Genomic DNA, 21,967 nt, shown 5'->3' with positions numbered 1-21,967 from the left:
AAAAGATTTGGGCCATATATGTGGGAGCCTTCCTCACCTGGTCAACGCGCTTTTGGGAATGAAACCTCCCAAGGGATAAATCCGTGAGGCCCAAGGGCCAAAGCGGACAATACTGACTGGAGAAGGATCGGGCTGTTACAATTTGGTATCAGAGCTGGTCTCCCTCTAGTAAGATGTGTGGTGCGAGGACGCACCAAGAGGAAGTTGGTGGGCTTGTCACGACCCAGGGATGGGGTTGGGACGTGCTTGTTCAACCAGCTACGCACTGGGGTGGAAACTTTGTGTCCCACATCGGAAACGGGAAGAAAAGATTTGGGCTATATATGTGGGAGCCTTCCTCACCTGGTCAGCGCGCTTTTGGGAATGAAACCTCCCAAGGGATAAATCCGTGAGGCCCAAGGGCCAAAGCGAACAATACTGACTGGAGAAGGATCGGGCTGTTACATAGCGCGCTTACCATCTGGCCTTTGGTGATGTGGGGTATCATCACCCTGGTGCACTGTACCATAAAATTTTTATTGAATGAATTTCATATATATATATATATATATATTTTATGAAGTTATTTTATTAATGATTTTTGACAGCATGAGCATGATTTTATTGAATAGAAAATTTATTGTGAAATTAATCAAGCGTTTGCCTGTTCCTATTCCATTGTGTGCTATAATTATCATTCACTGAGCATCTAGCTCAAACCACGCTTTTCTCATATCCTGCTTTTGCATCGGTAGAATTCGGTGATCCAAATATTCAGTCCATTTTCTGGAGAGGGACAACTTTGATTTGTTCTCATGGTATGCCCGAATTCATGTCTTCTTGGGCTAATAATTAGTTTTGTTTATTGAACAGTTTAAGTTTTTTTTTTTTTTTTTTTGAAATCTGTAGAGACTCCGCAGTTTACTTATGGGATATTTATGATGTTTATTCAGCATTTTGTCTATTTAGATTTTGTCTATTTTTTTGGATTAGTAAGTGACAATATATTCATTCAAGATACTCTGATAAGGCTTGCATGATTTAAGAATACTTAAATTATGCGCCGGTCACGGTTCAGAATTTTGGGTCGTGACAAAGATGGAAGATTTAAGTATGTTGATTTGTTCATCATCATCATCTAGAAGTTCACAACAAGTTGGTTATGTAGAAGGAACTACCAGCTGTGGAGTAGACTATGGAGAGCAAGCTGTATATATTGGTAATTATGGAAACAAACAAATAGGGAATCCTTACTCTCAAACTTATAATCCAGCTTGGAGGAATCATCCCAACTTTTCATGAGAAAATCAGCAAAATCAAGTCCCAAATCAGAATCTTCAACCACAACAGCAACAAGGAATTCCATATCAGCAAAATAGACAACCATTGTCTAATTTTTAGCAAAGAAACATGAATCCTCCACCAAAACAGCAAGAGCAAAGTTCCACCACAGAAGCTTTATTACAACAGATTTTTGCTTACCAAACTAAGCATGATAAAGAGATGAGAGAGATGAAAGCAAGGCTAGAACAAATGCAAACACATAACAGAATGTTGGAAAATCAAATTGCACAAAAGCATCTTCCTTAGGTACCAAGTCTTTTAGAAAACTTTCAAGTCAACCGGAAAACCTAAGAGAGCAGTGTCAAGCTATTACTTTAAGAAATGGGAAGGTTGTAAACAATGAGAAGAGTGAAAAAAGTGAGAAGAGAGAAAATGAGAAAGAAATTGATGAGAGTGAAAAACAAGAAAGTGAGAAAGAAAGTGCAAAAAAAGGTAAAGAGAAAATTGAAGAGAAGGAAGAGAAGTATATGCCTCTAGAGCCTTACAAACCATAACTTCCTTTTCCACAAAGATTTCAAAAAGCTAAGCTTGATAAGCTTAAATATTATTTTGAATTTGTAATTTTGATTTTCATCACTTTAAAAATGAGTTTAATTATTTCATCTTTTATATAATATAATATTAATTTTTTTTTTATAAAAGTAAATTAAACTGAATCCCACTATTAATTTTTGTCTCTCAATTTTAAAATTCAAGGAAGAGAGAATAAATCTAATATTATAAAGTTTTAATTTTTGTAGAATTGAACGTTTATATTAAAAGTTTAAACTTTTAGTAAAAACACAAGTTTGACTCTTTATAACATATCAATCCAAAGGCTTAAGAGATCTAGAATGATGATCCACTGAATTAACAATTTCAATCTAATTAATTTAGACTCTATTATTAATTGATTTCGATATTAAATTTAATAATATTAATTTCAATTTAATTTTAAATTCAATCCTGACCATAAAAAGATCTAAACAAAATATCAAAGTGGATTTTTTTTCCCTAAATTGTTTTATTCATGTACTTTTTTTTGGCTAATTTTATTCATGTACTTTGATATGCAATTTTCAAACACACACATATATCAACTCAACAGGATAAATAATTGAGCAATCAAATTGATTATATATATATTAAAATTAATATCTAAAAATTAATTATTTTTTTTCTCTTTTGAAAGAAATATAAAAATATATACATAAATCAAAATTCAAAATCAAAATTAAAATAAAATGGATCGAAATATAAATCAAAATCAAACTGAAATATTATTTACAATTGAAAAGAATTGATTGCAGCCACATAAAAATGATAAAGTAATATTATTTTTTATATAATAAAAAATTCTTTTCACACTATACAATTGTTAAATATTATATAAAAAAAAAGTCGCATGTTCTTCCTGTCTTATATTTTTTTTTAAAAAAAAAAAAAACAAATTTCTCATTTTCAGTAAGCTTCCAATGTATTAATTAATATATAAACTATGCTCTAATTAAGGAAAAAAAAAAAAAGAAATAACAATTCGCGCGCCATTTCATCGAAAAGCGTGAAAGCACGTTGGTCTAAAAAGTTGTGAGAACTCGGGAATAAGATGTATAAGACAAACTAGGAAAAAAAAAGTATAAGATAAAGATTCTTTTCCCATTAAATATTTAAATTGGTATCATAATTAATTTTAATAGGATAGACATAGAAAAAGGATAAAATTTTATCATTTTTATTCTCATCCTGTTGTTTCTTATTAATTTAAGGTAAGATATTTAAATTATATATAAAATTTGAATAAATTTTTATAGTAAGAATTTTTATATTATTGAAATACATAAAAAGAAAAAATTAAAAAATTTATATAAATTATATATATATATATATATATATATATTCAACTAAATACGTATTATTTTATTATGATATTTTAACATGTATGTGTGTGAAATAAAATAATTATCTTATTTTAATTCTCATTAGTAAATTATGAATAGATATGTTTTTATTAATAAGTAGATGTGTCTATTAATAAATAGATATGCCTATTATACATGAACAGTTATAACTATTAGAAGAAATGTCTTTTAATGAATAAATATAATCACATTTGTTAGAAGATATACCACTTTAAATAAACAGTCATATATGTTGAAAATAAATAGATGTGTTTATTTAGAATAGATATCATAACTTTTCATCATCTATAAATATAAATGAGTTTTCAATTCACATATATAAATGAGTTTTCAATTCACATATATACTATTTCTATTTTTTTTTTCTTCTCTTCTAATCTCTCTAAATTCAATTCATATAAAGAATTTTTAAGGAAAATTTTCAAAAATTACTGTCTATATATTTCAGACTTTATTGCATCCTAAAGGTATATAATCGTAATCTTATAACAATTTAGTAAAAATAATTTATATCTTAAAAATAATGATCACTACACCCACTATTTCAACATAATTATACAAATAGGAAAGTTTGGGTTTTATAAGATTTAAAAAAAAAAAATTCGGAGCAGAACGAGTTTTTCGATTTAATTTTTTTAATTTTATAATAATTAGGTTTTATAGATTATTAAATCGTGGTTAGAAAAATATAATGTATTTTTAAAGTAAAATAATAGTTTAATCGAGGATAGATATCCTCGGGCAAATCGTGTTTGTGCTTTGCAGCCACAGGTTGGTAGGATTTAATACAAATTATTAAAGACTTTTGTTTAAACCAGTCTTTGCAAGTGGTCAAGCTGCTTACAAATTATATTAAGACTTTTTCTAAATACAGACAAAAAAATTATATGTAATAATAAATTATTTATTAAAAAACTATAATAATGTGTAAATTTTTAATATATGATAATAATCAAGTAAAAAATAATTTTATAAAGTAATAAATTCTTATTATAATTTTAAATTTACCATTATTTTTGATAAATTATTATTTTCTGTTCAAGTTATCAAAAATATCTTTCTTCATATATATCTAATTAAAGAATTATTTAATAAATAATTTCTCATTTAATTTTATAATTAAGTTTTTATAATTTTCAGTATAGAAAATCTCATAACAAGATAATAATGAAATATGAATTATAAAATAAAAAAATTACCTTATGATATTAAAATTTTTCCACAGGTTTGGTAACGGAAAAAGACGGTTAATCAGTAAAAAAAAAAAATGCGAGGGAAAAAGGATTATGTTGTTAAGAACATGTTACAGTGGCTAATGTAGTTTAAGTATTCCAACTTTAGCAAGATATTCAAAACAATAGGGGTGGCCACAGTTTAGAAATCATAGGTTCAGGTTCAATAAAATCATGAATTTGAATCAAATCGGTAGGAGACGATTTGGAAGATAGTTTTTGAACCGTCAGTTTCAGTTCGAGCCCCGGTTTAAAATAGTTTGAATGGCGGTTTGAAAAAAGACAGTTCAAGACGGTTTAGAGAACGGTTTAGGAGCGGTTTAGAGGTGGTTTAAGGGTGACTTAGACCAAAAAAATTAAAGAAAAATTTTATTGATTCAGAATTTAATTATATTTGTAAAAATATTTTATTTTTTCTGAGAAATCTTTCAATCAAAATAAAGTAAGAAAAATGAGAATGAAAATAATTTATCTTTAAGAAAAATCTAATAAGTAAAGACTTGAACTTGATTAAAAAACTAGAGATGAAAAATAATTTTTTTAAGAAATTAGCAAAAAGTATATGAATTTAATTTTACCTATATATCCCTTTGGGATTTAGAAGAATCAAAATTTCTAATACTAGTGCTTGCTTTTTAAAAAAATTATATGATAATTGATAATTAAAAATTTATAAAAGAGACAAAAAATTAAAATAGAGGGTATTGAAAATTTTATTGAGGATATAAAATAATAAAGTAAGAAAATTGAGAGAATAATGAGAATTAAAAAGAGTGTAGAAAATAATTATTTAGAGAATTTAAGAGAAATTAAAAAAGTAATAAGAATTAAAGAGAGTGTAAAAAATAATTATGTAGAGAATTAATGATATATATAAATGAATTAGAAGTAGGGTGAGATATTTATTGAATTTTTTTGTATTTAAATCGCCGGTTTGATCCGGTTTGAACCGTCGGTTAAATCTAGTTCTGAATCGCCGGTTCACGATTCCTGAAAAATATGAACCTGAACCAAACCGCAGAAGAATTGTTTCAGCCCGGTTTGAAGCTGATTTTGGTGTTTTGATCGAACCGATTCCAGTTTGATTCCGATTCAAAACCAGAATGTGGCCATCCTTACAAAGCAGTCCTTCCATGACTAAAGCTTCCATTAACAAGGTTGAAAAGCATATTGGATCTTAAACCTAGCTTGGATTTTATCTTCTAGTCACTAACACCAGCATGAAAAAAGAGTTTAGCCCATTCTTTTTCATTCCTCCGTTGACCAGTAACTAAGACCATGATCAACATATCAAAGAAGAGTTGTGTTTCAATGGAATCATTATCTTTTGGGGGGTTCCCTATCATATGTCTATGATTATCAACTTCCCTCCTTCTCTTCCTTTAATGGCTTTTTTATATTGCTTCAATTTCTTCACACCTTCTTCATCGTTCTATTTGTGTAAAATTCATTGCTTTATCAGACAGGAAAAAATATTAGAATTTATCTATCGGATATGAATCAAGTTATTTTAAATTGTAGATTTATATTTTTTTATTTGTCAATTACTTAAAAAAATTATAATTAATTTATGAACACGGATCATATAAATTATTAAAAATTAAACCTTTAATTTTTGAATCGTTTCAACTTTTTTTTTAATTAGTTAAGAAAATACACATACATACAAAGCACACACTCTTTGATAAAATCATAACTTTCAAATTTTATTTAAATAAAAATAAATTATAAATCATCCTAAATGTAACGAATTCAAATTAAATTAACGAGTCAGATGAAAATTTACCATCTCTAATATTATATTAATTAAGTTGGTGGACTGGGTTTGCCCCATTCAAATTGGGCTGAAAATTTGAGCTACAAACTACAGTAGAGCTGAACTTCCGCAGGAGAATCTTCAAACTGAACTTTTGCTTAATTAGACCAATGATCAGATCTACCCAATTACTCAATGGTGGTGAGATATGGGCGGCTACAACCTACAGGGAATGATAAACAGAGAAAAGGGTAAGAGGTACCTTCAGTAAAAATGCATCGGAAGGAGGAATTTCCTCAAACATGTTGCCTCCAACATATTTCAAGTTGTCAGTGCCCTGCAGACCAGCCACCACATGTGGGAGATCAAATAGAACGCAATCCAATTGAGGGAATGCTTTAGCTATGGCTTTGGCCACAGTCCCTGTTCGACCCCCAACATCAACCAATGACTTCAACTCCTCAAACGTTCCCTTACACTCATTGATCAGAACACGAATAAGCAGCCTAGGATCACTTGCCATTGCTTCGTTAAAGAAATTGTTGAGGTTCGGTTCATGTCCAGCATACTCCCATAATGTCCCATTGTCCTGCCATAAGCCTTATTAAATGGAGTAGGATCCCCATTCAGGAATCAAGTGCGTGCTCATATAACGCCATGTTCTTGTTAATATAGGATTAATTTTATATATATATATATATATATATATATATATATATAATTTTAAATACATAAATCAAGATTTGAATTGAAATTATAATAAAATTAAATATAAATCAAAATCAAACTAAAATATTATTTACAGTATTATAGAACTGAGATTTCAGTTCCAATTTTTATTTAGAAAATTGAAATTCTATTTCTTAAGAAGAACTAAAACTGCTGCCTCACCCATAACCTTATTTATTTAATGAAAGGGATAAAGTAAGATTATTTTTTTATATATTCTAAAAAAAAAAAAAACTTACTTTTGTGTTTGTTAAAATCAGCTCTCATTAGAATAAATCTGAAATTATAAATTTTATAATATTAATGTTTTGAACAAAATATGTGAATATATATGTTTACTAAATTTAATATTGTGGATTTCGTTAATTGCTCGCTGCCTAATAAAAATTGGTATTATAAATAATTTTAAAATTAATTGTAAATAATATAACTTCTCAAAATCTATAATTAATCTAGTGACATAAGTTTTTGGATAATTCGTGAATCTCATCGTATTTAATGGTTCAATCATAAAATTTGTTAAATCGGTTCAACCATTGTAAGACCTATTCAATAAAAGAAAATAATCTTAATTAAAGATAAATATTCTTAATAGGATTGCTAAATATAATAATGTCTATAATTATACTAATTGATAATATATATATATATATATATATAATTACATAGTTAACTTAGCATAATCAATTATTGTCTATATTTTATATAAAGAGATCAAATTATTTTTGAAAGTATGTTTTTCTCCACAATCAATCTGATATATTATTCTCTCATATCAACTCTAATTTGAGCGTTACAGAGTCAATTTTAAGAATACTTAATAGATATGTCTATTTTGAGAATACCTAATAGATCTCTAACCCATTTATTATTTATTTTATAAATCCTTATCTATAATAAATTTTCATGAATAGTATCAATTAAAAAAAAACAGTTATTATTTATTTTATAAATCCTTATCTATAATAAATTTTCATGAATAGTATCAATTAAAAAAAAACAGTAAATTTTAATATGATGAACAACGAAATAGGATTAAATTTTATCATTTTATTCTCATCCCATTAAATATTCATACAAGGCAAAATAATAATAATCATCGAAGTTGAACAAGATTTTTTATTTAATTATTTAATTTTTATAATAACTAAAAATATATTTTATAAACTACCATAAAATAAAATATATTTATATTAAATTTTTGGAAAAATAATAAAATTAAATAATAAATAATGAATTTTTATAATAAAATAATATTTTAATCGAGGATATGTGCATCCCCGCGCACATCGTGTTTGTGCTATGCAACTATAGGTTCGCAGGTTGGTAGGATTTAACTATTGAAAAATATACAGTAAAATAATACAAATTATTAAAGACTTTTGTTTAAACCAGCCTTTGCAAGTGGTCAAGTTGCTTAGAAATTAAGCGGAACTATTATAGATATAATAGATCAATTTTGGCATTTTTCTTCCAAGTTGAAAATTTTTAAAGGAAAAAGATTTTGAATTGCTTATTTTAAAATAGATATTTCTAATATAAATTCATTTTCATATAAGAATACATTTGGTAACCATTGGATTAAATATTTATATTAAAATTTATATAATAAATACAAGAATATAAATGTAAATATTTAATTTAATAGTTATCAAACTCATTTTTATATAAATTCAAGAATTTCATAATGCATTCTTTTTAACAATAGCCGGTTATTATAATTAATAATTATAATATAATTATTGTATTTTAAAATTTTCAAATATTTGATTTTTTTTAATCTAGGGAGTGATGTGAACTACCTAAAATGCATATGTCATTTAAGTAGTATAGAAAAAAATATCATTCTTAAGAAAAGTTGTGTTTTCAATTGAGAAATGAATCATACTAAAATTGTAATTTAACGAAACAGATAAAAGAATTTTGAGAATATAAACTTTAAGGTTTAAAAATGTAAAATTCAATTCAAACAAATAAGTAATTTAATAATTCACTAAATAAAGAAATTGAGAAATTGATAATGAAAATTGATGAAATGATATTAAATTAAATACTCAAAAGTAAAATAATAAGCAACAATTGTAAAAAGACGATTTCAGAATTAAGAGTTCCTATTCAAGTTATTTGGGATTTTCTCTAGTTAGTCCAATCTATGAAATTTATAGGTTTAAAGGAGATTAATTCTCATATCTTTTAAGATCTCTTTCAAGTGAAATAAAGTGTGTCTTGATTAATTAAATTTTACTTTTGTAGAGTTTAAAATTAACCAAGAACCATTAAAATATTTAATCAATCTATAAAACCCTTTTAATCTTTAGTCTATTTCTAGATGTAAGTTAATTAAGTTCAATTTCTTGATTATCCATCACTTAGTTTTCTCCTTTCGATCCTTCAACTAAGGATTAAAAATACAACTTAATGAGACCCTACATTAAGCATGTCAATAAGCACACAAGATATGAATTAAACCTTATAAATTGGGACTAACTCAGTTCAAATCCACAAAATAAACTTAAATATTGCATCTCCGACTTTATAATCTAAAGAAACTACTCACAATTCATGTTCATCACAATAAAATCAAAGTAGGAGGAATAAAACATGAAAAATAAACTAAAACTTAAAAACTCAATGTTTGTGTTAGTGGTATACCCTAGAGCATAACTTGTAATTTGTATCTTATAAATATTAATTTCTTTTCAATGGCATATATCTTTTCTTTTAATTTAAATTGTTTAAATTTAATTTAAATTATCCTTTAACAGTTTGTTAGATGTTCCATTCTAAAATGTTAAGAATATGAGTGACGGAATAATCTAATACAAGTGTTATAAATTTTGGTTCACAGTCAATGGTTCCTCATTGGGTTGATTTATCTATATAGATTGTCACATCTATTTATTTCTATGGATTAATATGAGATATTAATAAGATGAAATGGTGAGTCTCATGCTATATAACAAACATAGTGGGCACTTATAAGATATGTAGGTTGAACCAGTGACATTTAGATGATATATACATGGAATTTACTCTTGTCAATGCATTATCATCTAGATAATAATAGTGCATATAATCTCTTGACCCAAGATAACACAATTATCTTGTATATATGTGATTTGAATTTAATATCGTTTACATACTTGTACTAGGTATGAGTATACGAGCGTGTGTTAGCTCTGACTTGTTATATATGGAGATAGGTGTTTAGTCAAAATGGAATCCGTTGCCATAAGTAAATAGGGATAAAATTCTATGTTTATCTTAATTGTTCTTGATAAATAAAGTTCATCTCCAGGACAGATATACTTATTCAGAAAAGTATTTTTGATTGAAAAGTCTTGTTAATCAAGAATTGGAATTAAGATGAGGATATATGATTCTAAGCAATTAGGGTTTGACATAAACCATGACCCTAGATGAAATTGGAATTATGTAACGGAGAGATTTTAGTGCATGGTATGTATGATCAAGGTTCATCAGTTAAATATAAATTAATTCATCACTAGTTTGGGTAGTCATGGTATACTATGCTAGGTGTTAACCATGATTTATGAGAACTAAGAGTGATAAGAGAATTTCACTCTAAGTATGGAATAGTTCCAATAATATTAAAAAGTTTACATTATTCTCATTGCTAATTAGTAATGAACTTAGAAAGTCACACACAATAAGAATAACATGATCAAAGCATAATTAATTTGATGAATAAATTAAATAGTTTAATTAATTAATTAAAGTAATATTTTTAGTTTGCAATTAGATTACAAAGTCTTTAACATGACTTGAAACTAAATTCATCGATGAAAGTATTCAAGTTAATATTTAAAGTGTTTAAATATAAACTTGATTAATTAATCTATAAGGTAAGAAATTTTAATTTGGTTAAAATGACTTGAGAAGTCGTGAGACAAAATTAATTTATGGTTAATTAGTGTTTTCCATAACACTTTAGGGATATGAGAATCCCTAAAGTAGCATGGTGTTTTAATTCCTTAATTAAAATTAACATGACAAGTAGCCAAATTAAAATTAGAAAACACATCTAATTGGTGAATTAGATGTAACTTGTAAAGTTAGTAATAATTAGTGGTCAACCACTAATTGACTTTAGGAAATTAAAATCTCTAAATGTTACAGATTGAAAAATAATTTCAAGAAAATTAATTTTTCCATCTTCCATTTTCTCTCAAAAACTTAACTCTTCCATTTTCTTCATTGTGCTTAATTCAAGAGACATTTGAAGTTGTCACTCTTAAATTAAAGGTAGAGAAATTGTCTCTATACTTCCATAAGGTTAAAACCAAAAATACCCTAAACTCCATCTTTGTGCAAGTTTTGGCCAAGACAAAAAAGGAAGCACAAAGGAGTTTTGGTTCAAGATTGGTGCTTTGATCATCTTGTTCGTGTGGACAGACTAGAGGATCGACTCTTAGCGATCTTTGTTTCCCATATTTATTGTTGAATTTGATTTTGCGCCTGTTCGGGTAAAAATCCTTATTTTTATCTTGTTATTTAAGGATTTTATTTTCTAATGGCAAATAGACTTTTTAGAGATAGAGTTACAATTGTTGCAACCAAAATATGTATTTTCTAATAGTATAAATCATTTGTATGTTGCATGAAACACTCGAAATTAAAATTTTTAAAATTACTAGGTTTGCACCCTTAGTTGTAACATCCTCACTTTAGTTAGTTCGCATAGTCTACTGTTCCGGCGACCAATGTCGATTCGGGCAGCTAGAATATTTGAAATTATAAATAGACTAGAGTGAGGAGTTATAAATAAACCAAATAATGCTCATAAAAATCAAGGAAAAATTTTAGGAATGAAATGCACTAAGGTTAAACGAGCCGAAACCCCAGTGATGAGTAACCCGAAGGGGAAGTGACGATGAAGGCCGCTAGCAACCTTAGACCTGGGGAAAACTTTATGAAATAATTATATGACATAAAATATGAACAAATATTGATGAAAAATTATTTAAAAATAAATAGGAAAAGAAAGAAAAGAAATTATAAATAAATGAAATTTATTACTTCATGCTTATGTAAGCATGAGGTAATTAAAATGCTTGGCCAATCAAATTAAAGAAAGACAATTATAATACATTAAAAGATGAGAAAAAGAAGTAAAATTCTAGAAAATTTCAGTAGCCACTCTCTTTATCTTCAAGCCGTCCCATATGCTCTCCCTCACTCCTCCATTAATAAGCTTTTCAAAGCTTCATTTTCTTAGTTCTCTCTCAACAAAACCCTAATTTAGCAACAAAAAACCTTGATATTTCAGCTTGGTGAAGCTTTTGGGAGCAAAAGGAAGTGTAAAAGAAGAGTTTTTACAAGTTTGGGATTAGCTCCATTAGAGGTTAGTGACTAAATTTGATCTTTCTCTTTCCATTCATGTTGGAGGAGTGAAAATGAGTGTAAATTTATAAAGAAACTTGATAAACATCATGTGTATGCCCATCCTAAATTTTCGGCAGCCTTGAACTTGGTTGAGTTTTGAAGATTTCTTAGAATTAAAATGATATTGTGGGTGCCCTTAACACTAATATATTGATTAGGAAGGTGAAGTGCAAGTGAATGCAAAAATCTAGAATGGTGGAGCTAGGGTTTAGACTCAAATTGAGAATTTGTTCATGTATTTTGTGAAAGAGAGTTTTAATGGTCAATTACTGACCATTGGGCTGTGTGTGAATAAGAAATGAAGTGGTTTGTTTAGTGAGAATTAAAGTTAGTGTGGCTGCCCTTGGTGACTTGCAGAACTAGGCATGAGTCCAGTAGGTTTGGGCAGCAATAACTGGAGTTATAGAGGTTCAATTAGTGCAAGGCCAATTGGACATGAAACTAGACACATAATGGCACAACTTTGGTGAAGAAACCATGCCCAGAAAACCAAACCAAGTTGACCTAAAGATTGCCCTAATCTGGGTGACCTGCATTCTGCCTGGGCAAAATGACCAAATGAACAGTATTTATTCCTTTGGTCAAAACTCAGTGTAGAAATGTCCAATTGACCTGAAATTTTACCAGAAAATATATGAGACATAGACCTATAACTTTTATGAAGAAACCTAACCCAAATTTTGACCATAACATGTTCAAAAGGTGACCTGCAATCACTGCACAAAGCACTATAGATTTGGTCAGTCCAGAAAATTTGGAAAGTTGGCAATCCGACCAGTCATGGTATTTAGGCTATAACTTTAGCTAAAAAACTCTAAATGGAGTGATTCAAAAAAGCAAATGTAACTAGACACAATAAGGAACAACTTTCATGTTGACAACTTTGCCAAATTCCCACTGTAAAAATGGCTAATGGAACAGTAAACACAAGGCTTGAAATCTGAAAATTTTGAACAACTAACACTAAGCTTAGAAATGGTATTGGCAACCAATACCAACAATTTTAGAATGCAAAATATGGTATGTTGGGAGTATTAAAACCAATGTATCTATTGTCTATGCAAAAGTTAATATTTTAGTTGACTAATGAAATGAATAGTAACACCTACACTTAAATTTCAAGAATTGTACAATTTAAGAGTGTAACATGCCCTAGTACACCTAGCAAGATTGGCTTGGATAGGTTGGCATGCCAATAGGGTTCTGTTAGCAGTACTGCATATGGCTTTATGCCATTCTGTGTTTTATGGCCTCACGTGTCATTCTGTGTTATGATAGCCCTTGGCTATGTTGATTGAGTTATTATACTTGGGTTTTATCCCTGATAATTATTACAGCTTATTAGCTGTTTTGTTGCACACTGGGAGACACAATGTGACTAATGGTGTGATGGTTTGAGGTACTTAGTACCCAGTGCCAGTTTACCCATTTATCCAGTCCAGTCGATTAGTATGGGTTACTCGGGCAATGATAATAAATCTTATCAAATTTTAATCAAATAATACTACAATAAATGCTAAATTAAGTCTACCAAAGATGTAAACATACATTCTGCATATTTACTTTATTTTAGTTATTTTATTTTATATTGTCACCACTAAGCAGAATTGCTTAGCGCGTTGCTTTTGCCACGCACAGGTACTGGAGACATAGCCGGGGAGTCCAGCAGACCTCATACCTGGTGAATTTTCAGATCTGCACACAGAGTCCAGAGTCACCTCACATTTGCAGTGCATTGATAGGACATTAGGCTACTTTTAGTCTTTTGTATTTTGTAAACTTTTGTAATGTATATTATAAACTCATGTAATTATGCTTTTGATATAATTATTTATGAACCATGTTTAGTAATAAATTTGAGTATGATATGAAATGAATTGAAATTTGAGATAATGAAGTCATTTGAGAAATTGTTGAAAATATGTTGGTGGTTGACTGAGATTGATATTATGATTATATTAGAAGTGTTTTTAACAGATTCAGAAGAACTAATTTTCCAAATTACAACCAGCACTCTGCCGAATTTTCTATAAAATTTGCGAAAAATTTTTATTAATAAAAAATTATAAATAAATGAATTAAAAAGGGTAAATTGTAATGGAAATATGATTTGGTCCTCCGGCACACTGTGTGACATATCTTGCTCGGCTACACTGTAGACGGGTAAGGGGTGTCACATTAGTGCTATTTTTCTTTCAATTTGGCGTGAAGAAATAGTGAAGAAGAAGAAGAAGAATCTAAGTTATTGCAGTCCAAAAATGGCATTCTTCCTCTTTTGTTGCCCTTTTTCTTCCTTTTCCAGATAATTCTTCTTCTTGTTCTTCTTGTAGCAAAAAGTGATGGAAGGATGCTTAAAATACCCTTTGACAAAAACCCTAGAATGGTCTACAAATGGTGTGAGGTGAGATCACTACAAGTGTGGAAAGATTCGCCATTTCAGCTAATTAATGAGGAAATGCATAACTGGAATTGTGCCAATGCAGCATCCTATGCAGAGTCGGGACTGAAAAGAATGAATGAAGACAGGTTCGCATGGCCATGCAGGTCTTTATGTATAATTTGGCAAGCTTTAGAGGTTCTCCGTGATACTGCATAGGCAAGTCAATAGCCTATGCATGAAGCTATGCATCTTTTGGTGGGTCTAGGAAATTTTTCGGTCAACTACATAGACGAATGCATAGCCTATGCATGAAGCTATGCAACTTTTGACAGATTTCAGCATTTCTTCCATTTTCTGAATGCAGGCTGCATAGGCTATGCAACTCCTTATACAACTTTTGGCAGCCTTCAAAATTATCAATTTTTAAACTTCATTTTGGGCATCTTTGGACTTGAAATTCATTCTTCAAATGTGCAATTGACTTGTAATCCCTCAAAAACACCATTTTACCTACAAAATAAGAATAAATTTACAAATTAAACCAAAATTAATGAATATGAAGAACGAATGAAATTAACTAAAATTAACTAATAAAAGAATAAAATAACTATAAAATCTAACGTAAATGACTACATGAAATGCATATATCAGGGAGGTTATGTCTATCCAAACGTAATTAGTTCTCATCATGGCCAATTTTCAGGTTAAAGTCAGTTTGATAGAAATGTTATTCTAAATTAATAATTTTGATTTCAATATGATTTAAAGAAGAGCTTAATTGCAAAGTTATACCTATGGACTTCTTGCAACTTTTGTTTGCTCTTTCCTCTCTCTAAGGAAGAAGCTTTCTTTTAAGTGTTGTCCAAGGGAAGATTTAGCCATTTTGGCCATCATCTTTCCTCCCCCACCCACCTCTTCTTTCATTGCTTTTGTTAGGTCTTTTTTTCAGTTTCCTTTTTCTTTGTCTAATTTTTTTCTCAGTGTCCAGTATTGAAGCTCTAGTGCCCCTCTTTGGATGGAGTTTTTGTTGGATTTCTATGAGTTGCTCTGCTTATTATTGGTGCTCCCCTTTGCTGTTGATGGTGATGCTTCTCAGAGAAGATTATTGGCTAGTAGTATCAAAAGTGTTGGTGATGATGAGGTCATCATTTTCATCAAGGCTTCACAAGTATACAAAGTCTTGAATGTGTGCCAAGATTTTCCTAGCTCGTCCGGCATGGTCCAAGTCCTTGTTCTTATTTGGTATTTTGTTGCAAATCTCCTCTGATTTTATGGGCTTGCAAGTGTTAGAAATAGGGGAGAACTTTGACTTGTTTGGGAAGCTTATGCTTTCCCTTGAGGTTAATGTGTGATCTCCATGTATAGTTGTGTTTCTCTACCTAGTTTCTCTCTTGGAGGCCAATGAAATTCTGCTATGGATGGAGGAGTTTCAGCGGCTACTGTTGAAGATGGAGAATGGATTCTACTCATTTAGACTAAGGCTCTGCATTGTTAGGGTTTGAATCCTCTTTTCCCTGGGCTTGGGTTGGAGTAACTATTGCGTTCTTAGTGAATTGAATGAAAAACACTTGAATAATTTAAAAAAAAATACAAATTCAAATTTAATCTCCACAAGAAAAATTTTCATTTTCATCTAGGAATATATTTTTCAAGATGTTGTATTTTTCCAAACTACAGGACTAAAATAGAATGACTAAATAATAGTGTTTTTCAAACTATAGGGACCAACTAACGAGTTTCACAAAAATAAAAGAATTAAACAGTAGTTTGACTAACATTAAAATCTAGTAACTGGTAGAAAAATTAACGGAGGAACTAAGGAGTTTAACAGAAGTAAAATACATGGACTAAATATTATAATTTTTAAAATATATAGACCAAGTTAGTTTTGTTAATATAGAGAGATTAAATCATAATTTTTCCTTTAATTTTTATGTCATTGGATTTTTCATTATATATAAAAGAAATAGTAATGTGCTTGATGTACTTACTTAAAGGATATAAATAAGGAAAATTTTTATCAAGACTTGGTTTATTGTAAATTTAAAACAAAATATGCATGATAACTCATTTATGAAATAATATTGTATCTTGAATCAATGATAAATTAAAATTTTTCGTAAACAGAGCGATTGAAATGTAGAGATCATACTTCAAACTTGATCTAAAAAATTAAGCAAAGAACATAATAATATATAGAAACAATCGAATTAATAATATGGGATAATATTATTCTTCCCAAACTAAACGCAACATTTATGCATAAATTAAACACCTCTCTATCAATCCCTGCAGAGGTGATACATTATTTTGACAACAAATGAAAATAGATACCATGCATGGAACAATTGCGAGATTAAGGATAAACTTCAATGATAGATCTTAAACCTAGCATGGGGATTATCTTATAATTACCGAAGCCAGCATCAAAAAATAGTTGAGCCCATTCTTTCTCGTTTCTCTCTTGACTATTATACAAGACCATCATGAGTAGATCAAAAAAGAGTTCTGTTTCATTTGACTCGTGATCCTCTTTCTGCTTCGTCTCCATCACCATATCTATAATAATTAACTTTCCCCCTTCTCTGCCCTTAATTGCTTCTTTACATCGCTTCAGTATCTTAACACAGTTTTCATGGCTCCAATCGTGCATAATCCACTGTTTGTCATTAGCAATACAAAATCAGAAGTTGTTAAACTTTATATATATAATACATCTGTATTAAACAAGTAAAGTTTGAATTAAGATGCAGCTGTTGTTAGGTGCTTAAGCAACTATGTATTACCAATTATAGATTGATTCTTGATTATTTTGGTATGACACTGGAATCGTATTCAGGACAGACTAGTCGCTAATATATTTCAGGTAAAAAAATGTGAAATTAGTTAGGGGGTGAAATTAGTTAGGGGATGAAACTAAGAGAGAGAGGGGTTACCTTCAATAAAATTGCATCTGCAGGTGGAATTGCCTCAAACATGCTGCCACCAACATATTTCAAGTTGTTAGTGCCTTGAAGACCAGCCACCACATGTGGGAGATCAAATACAATGCATTCCAATTGAGGGAATTCTTTAGCTATGGCTTTAGCCACTGTTCCTGTTCCACCACCAACATCAACCAATGATTGCAACCCCTCGAACACCCCCTTGCACTCATTGATCAGAACATTCATAACCAGCCGTGCATCACTAGCCATAGCTTGGTTAAAGAGATTATTGAAATTTGGTTCATGGGCAGCATATTCCCAAATTGTCCTCTCATTAGCAGTAGCAAATGGAGTAGGATCATCATTAAGGAACCAAGTGCTCACATAATGCCATGGTCTTGTTAAACAAGGGTCAAGCATGGCAAGCAAGAAGGGAGACACACTCAAAGGGTGATCCTTAAGAAGGAGCTGGGATGCATTAGTGAGAACAAACCCTTCTTCTTGATCATTTTGGCTGATTTTTGCTCGAGCAAAGAAACCAGAGTGAACCAAAATGCGCATTAGGCGAGGGATACAATTGGCTTTGGCTGGGTGGAGATGAGTTAGAGCAGCAATGAGCTCAGAGAGGGTGATGGGTTTGCCATGGTTGCGGATGGCATCTGGAATTCCTAATTGAATTGCACATTTGAGGGACATGGAGTTGATGAAATTGAAAATATGGTTCCATATAAGTGATTGAGCTTCAAGTAGCTCAGCGTTACGCCTTCCATCAGCTAAATTACTCATCTTCAGGATCTGTGAAGGAGGTTTTTATTATATTTTGATGAGATGCATGCGACACTGAACTGAGCACACTATTTATAGAAAGAGAGCGGTGGCAGTGGTGATCTACATGAAACTTTATTTTTACTAAAATAAATTATCATTAATATTGATTTATTTAATAATAAAAGTAATAAAATATAAATACAGTGAATTAAAAATAAAATAATACTAAAAAGGCACCTATACCATAATAGCAAGTTAATTCGGTATCTTTCAAATCACGTCGCTCTCTACTTATATATTAAATTAGATTTTTGAGTTTAAACTCTAATCAACTAAATATAAATAAAAAGATATTTTCATTTTTACAATTTACATTAAATTAGCCATAAACTACCAACGGAGGTTGGTTCCAGTGAAGGGATTTGATTCCTCTTAAATAAGGTATTAAGTTCGAATTTTGTGAATAAAAAAAAATATACTCTTTTTTATATAGCTCGACTCCAAAAAATTATTTGGTCAATAAATCATCAGTAGAGTCATAGACTAAAAAAAAAAAAAGCAATAAACGAATAACTTTGTTTAGTAAAATTTTATTACAGAAAATATAAAATATAAGAATTTTATTTTTTTAAAATATTTGCTAAATTTAATTATATTAATGAATTATTTAAATAAAACTAAATAAAATTATTTAAAATTTTAGCCTTCTTTAATTTTATTATTTCAAAATAGCACTAAATCAGCATATGCTTTTAGAGTTTCAAAATCAGATTATCAATAGATTTAAATTTAGTTCAGAAATATTAGAATTGTTTTTAAAATTATAAAATTTTAAATTTAAATTTTAATTAAAATTAATTATAAAAAAAGTTAAATTTATCACTTCTTTTTATCTTGATAAATAAATAAATAAAACCGAGTAAAGAAATAGACCCAGCAAGATAGATGAGTTACTTTTTTTTTTTTTTCTTGTTTACATTAGTAATTGGAAAGGAAAAAAAAAAGTTCAAATGAAAAATATATATATATATATATATATATATGATTATACTAGCTAATAATATCTATATAATTATATAATTAACTTACTGTACTCAATTATTTTCTATATTTTATATAAAGAAATCAAATCATCAATAGAGATATATTTTTCTTCTTAATCAATCTGATACATTATTCTCTCATATCAACTCTAACTTTAGTATCGGAGAGTCTACTTATAGAACACCTAATGAATTTCTGAGTCATTCATTATTGTTTTACAAATCCATATTTATGATAAATTTTCATAAATCACATCAAAACCAGTCTTGGAGTGTTCCAACTGTTCGTGATATGAATTATCTGAGGACTGTATGAGAATCAGCACCCTCTCGTAACATTTGAACAACTGTCTGCATTTTTCTTAGGCTAAAGCTAGGTCTGCGAGATTCATCTTCGAATGTGATGCTTTATTTAAATTTATATCTTCATAAATAAAATTAAATTTTATCATTTTATTCTCATCTCATTAAATAATAATAATAATAATAATATCATCATCATCGAAGTTAACAAGATATTTTATTTAATTATTTAATTTTAATAATAACTAAAAATATATTTTATAAACTATTTAAATTTTTAGAAAAATAATAAAATTAAATAATAAATAATGAATTATTATAATAAAATAATATTTTAGTCGAGAAGAGTGTTTGTAGGTTCGTGGGTTGGTAGGATTTAATTATTGAAAAATATACAGTAAAATAAAATAAATGCCACTGACATGCAATTTACACGTTTTTTTGACAAACCTCAATGTACTAATCCCCTTAATGAAGTTTGAATATTGCTGAATTTAGATTAAATGAATGGCACTTGCACTTTGAATATTGCTCAAGTTCATTCATGTAACAAGTTAATTGAATGTAAAGATTCATGATGAGACTTGAGATATATCTAAAGAAAGAGACTTACATATAGTTTATTTTATGAAATAATTGCTGTCATTATTATGTTGTATGGAAGAATTCTATCAAGTTTGTAACACTTTGCACAAAGCGTGATTGACAAAATTCAATCGATTTATTAAAAAAAATATATTGAATATAATTTTATTTCTTTCAAAAATGTGAAACTCATTTGTGTGATAAATTAGTCTCATGTGGTAAAATAATAAAATTATTAAAGAATAATTTTTTACTTCAAATATATTTTTTAATTTTGAAAATTAAATAATTATTTATTTATTAAAATTATTTAAAATTTTAAGATTGAAAATTTTTAAAAGTGAATTAATTTATTAAAATAATAAAAAATAATATTTAATTGAGTGTTATGATTGTTAATATAAGAATAGAATATAGATTAAATAATAATTTAAAAATAAATAAATTATAAATAATTAATATTTTATTTATGATTTATGACTTATTTTAAATAATTATTTTGATTTAAAATTAAACTAAATACTAATTAATTAATTTTTTTTAACCATTCACTTGTGACTTCATATTTTGTTATTTTTTTTTCATAATTTAATAAAAAATAAGAAAATAAAATGAAAATATTAAAATATTCTGTCTTTTAAGAATTTAAATTTCAACTAATTAATACTTAAAAAATTATAATTTAGGGGGATATATCCTCGTGCGTAGTGCCTTGCAAGGCGGCATAGCAGCCAGGTGCCCGTGAAAATTGCATAAATAATTTTTTAAACCAATAATTATATTAATTTAATTGATAAAATTAAAATATAAGTGACGTTAACTATTAGAATATCAACTAAAATTATTCATATAGAGATGAAATTAAAGAAGAAATAAATAATTATTAAAATATTATATTAATACAAAATATTAATATATAAATATAAATTATCCCTTCAATGATGATTTAACATCTTAACAACAATTTACTAAATATATTAATTTATCAGATACTAACAGTGTTTTATCATATGCATAAAGATTTTGGATTTGATAATATCAAATTTGGAGTAATTTGAATATTATATATTAATTCCTATATTTAAATTTATTTAGATTAGGAATAAAATAAATATTTTTTATAATTTTATTATTTATTTTTAAAATTTCAGTTACATTAATTTAAATAACTCAACTCAACTCAACTAAGCCTTTATTCCAAAAATTTGGAGTCAACTATATGAATTCGCTTTCTCCACTCTAAACGATTTTAGGTTAAATCCTCAGAAATTTGTAATGCTTCTAGGTCATGTTGTACTACTCTCCTCCAAGTCAATTTAGGTCTACCCCTTTTTTTCTTTTTATCCTCTATCCTAATATACTCTACTTGTCAAACTGGAGCTTCCGTATGTCTACACTTCACATGACCAAACTACCTCAATCTCCCTTCTCTCAACTTATCCTCAATTAGTACCACTCCTACCTTTTCTCTAATACTCTCATTACGGACTTTATCTAGTCTAGTATGGCCACTCATCCACCTTAACATTTTCATTTCTGCAACTATTATCTTAGATTCATACAACTCCTAAAATGTCCAACACTCACTACCATATAACATAGTCGGTCGTATGTCTG

The 21,967-nt window shown here is 28.5% G+C and overlaps 1 protein-coding gene and 1 pseudogene across 1 annotated transcript; both read right to left on the bottom strand.

Moving 5' to 3' along the window:
- Positions 1–5,568: 5,568 nt before the first annotated feature.
- LOC110632592 (probable O-methyltransferase 3) lies at positions 5,569–6,842 on the bottom strand (annotated as a pseudogene).
- Positions 6,843–16,794: 9,952 nt separating this feature from the next.
- LOC110643537 (trans-resveratrol di-O-methyltransferase-like) lies at positions 16,795–18,503 on the bottom strand. The gene is made up of 2 exons (XM_021795948.2): positions 17,661–18,503; positions 16,795–17,383 (listed from the first exon to the last, which is right to left on the bottom strand). Exons 1-2 carry the CDS (start codon positions 18,435–18,437, stop codon positions 17,081–17,083), a joined length of 1,080 nt encoding a protein of 359 aa, XP_021651640.2. The 5' UTR covers positions 18,438–18,503; the 3' UTR covers positions 16,795–17,080.
- Positions 18,504–21,967: the final 3,464 nt, after the last annotated feature.

Source organism: Hevea brasiliensis, chromosome 10, assembly GCF_030052815.1.
Source record: "Hevea brasiliensis isolate MT/VB/25A 57/8 chromosome 10, ASM3005281v1, whole genome shotgun sequence".
NCBI classification, from domain to species: domain Eukaryota; kingdom Viridiplantae; phylum Streptophyta; class Magnoliopsida; order Malpighiales; family Euphorbiaceae; genus Hevea; species Hevea brasiliensis.
This window is presented reverse-complemented; position numbering and strand designations above follow the sequence as displayed.

Bases quoted from the DNA above. Each gene is read 5' to 3' on its own strand.
- LOC110643537 (XM_021795948.2), bottom strand. From the start codon at position 18,437: ATGAGTAATTTAGCTGATGGAAGGCGTAACGCTGAGCTACTTGAAGCT. The intron at 17,384-17,660 runs GTAACCCCTCTC...AATGACAAACAG, and splicing joins CAGATGCAATTTTATTGAAG to TGGATTATGCACGATTGGAG.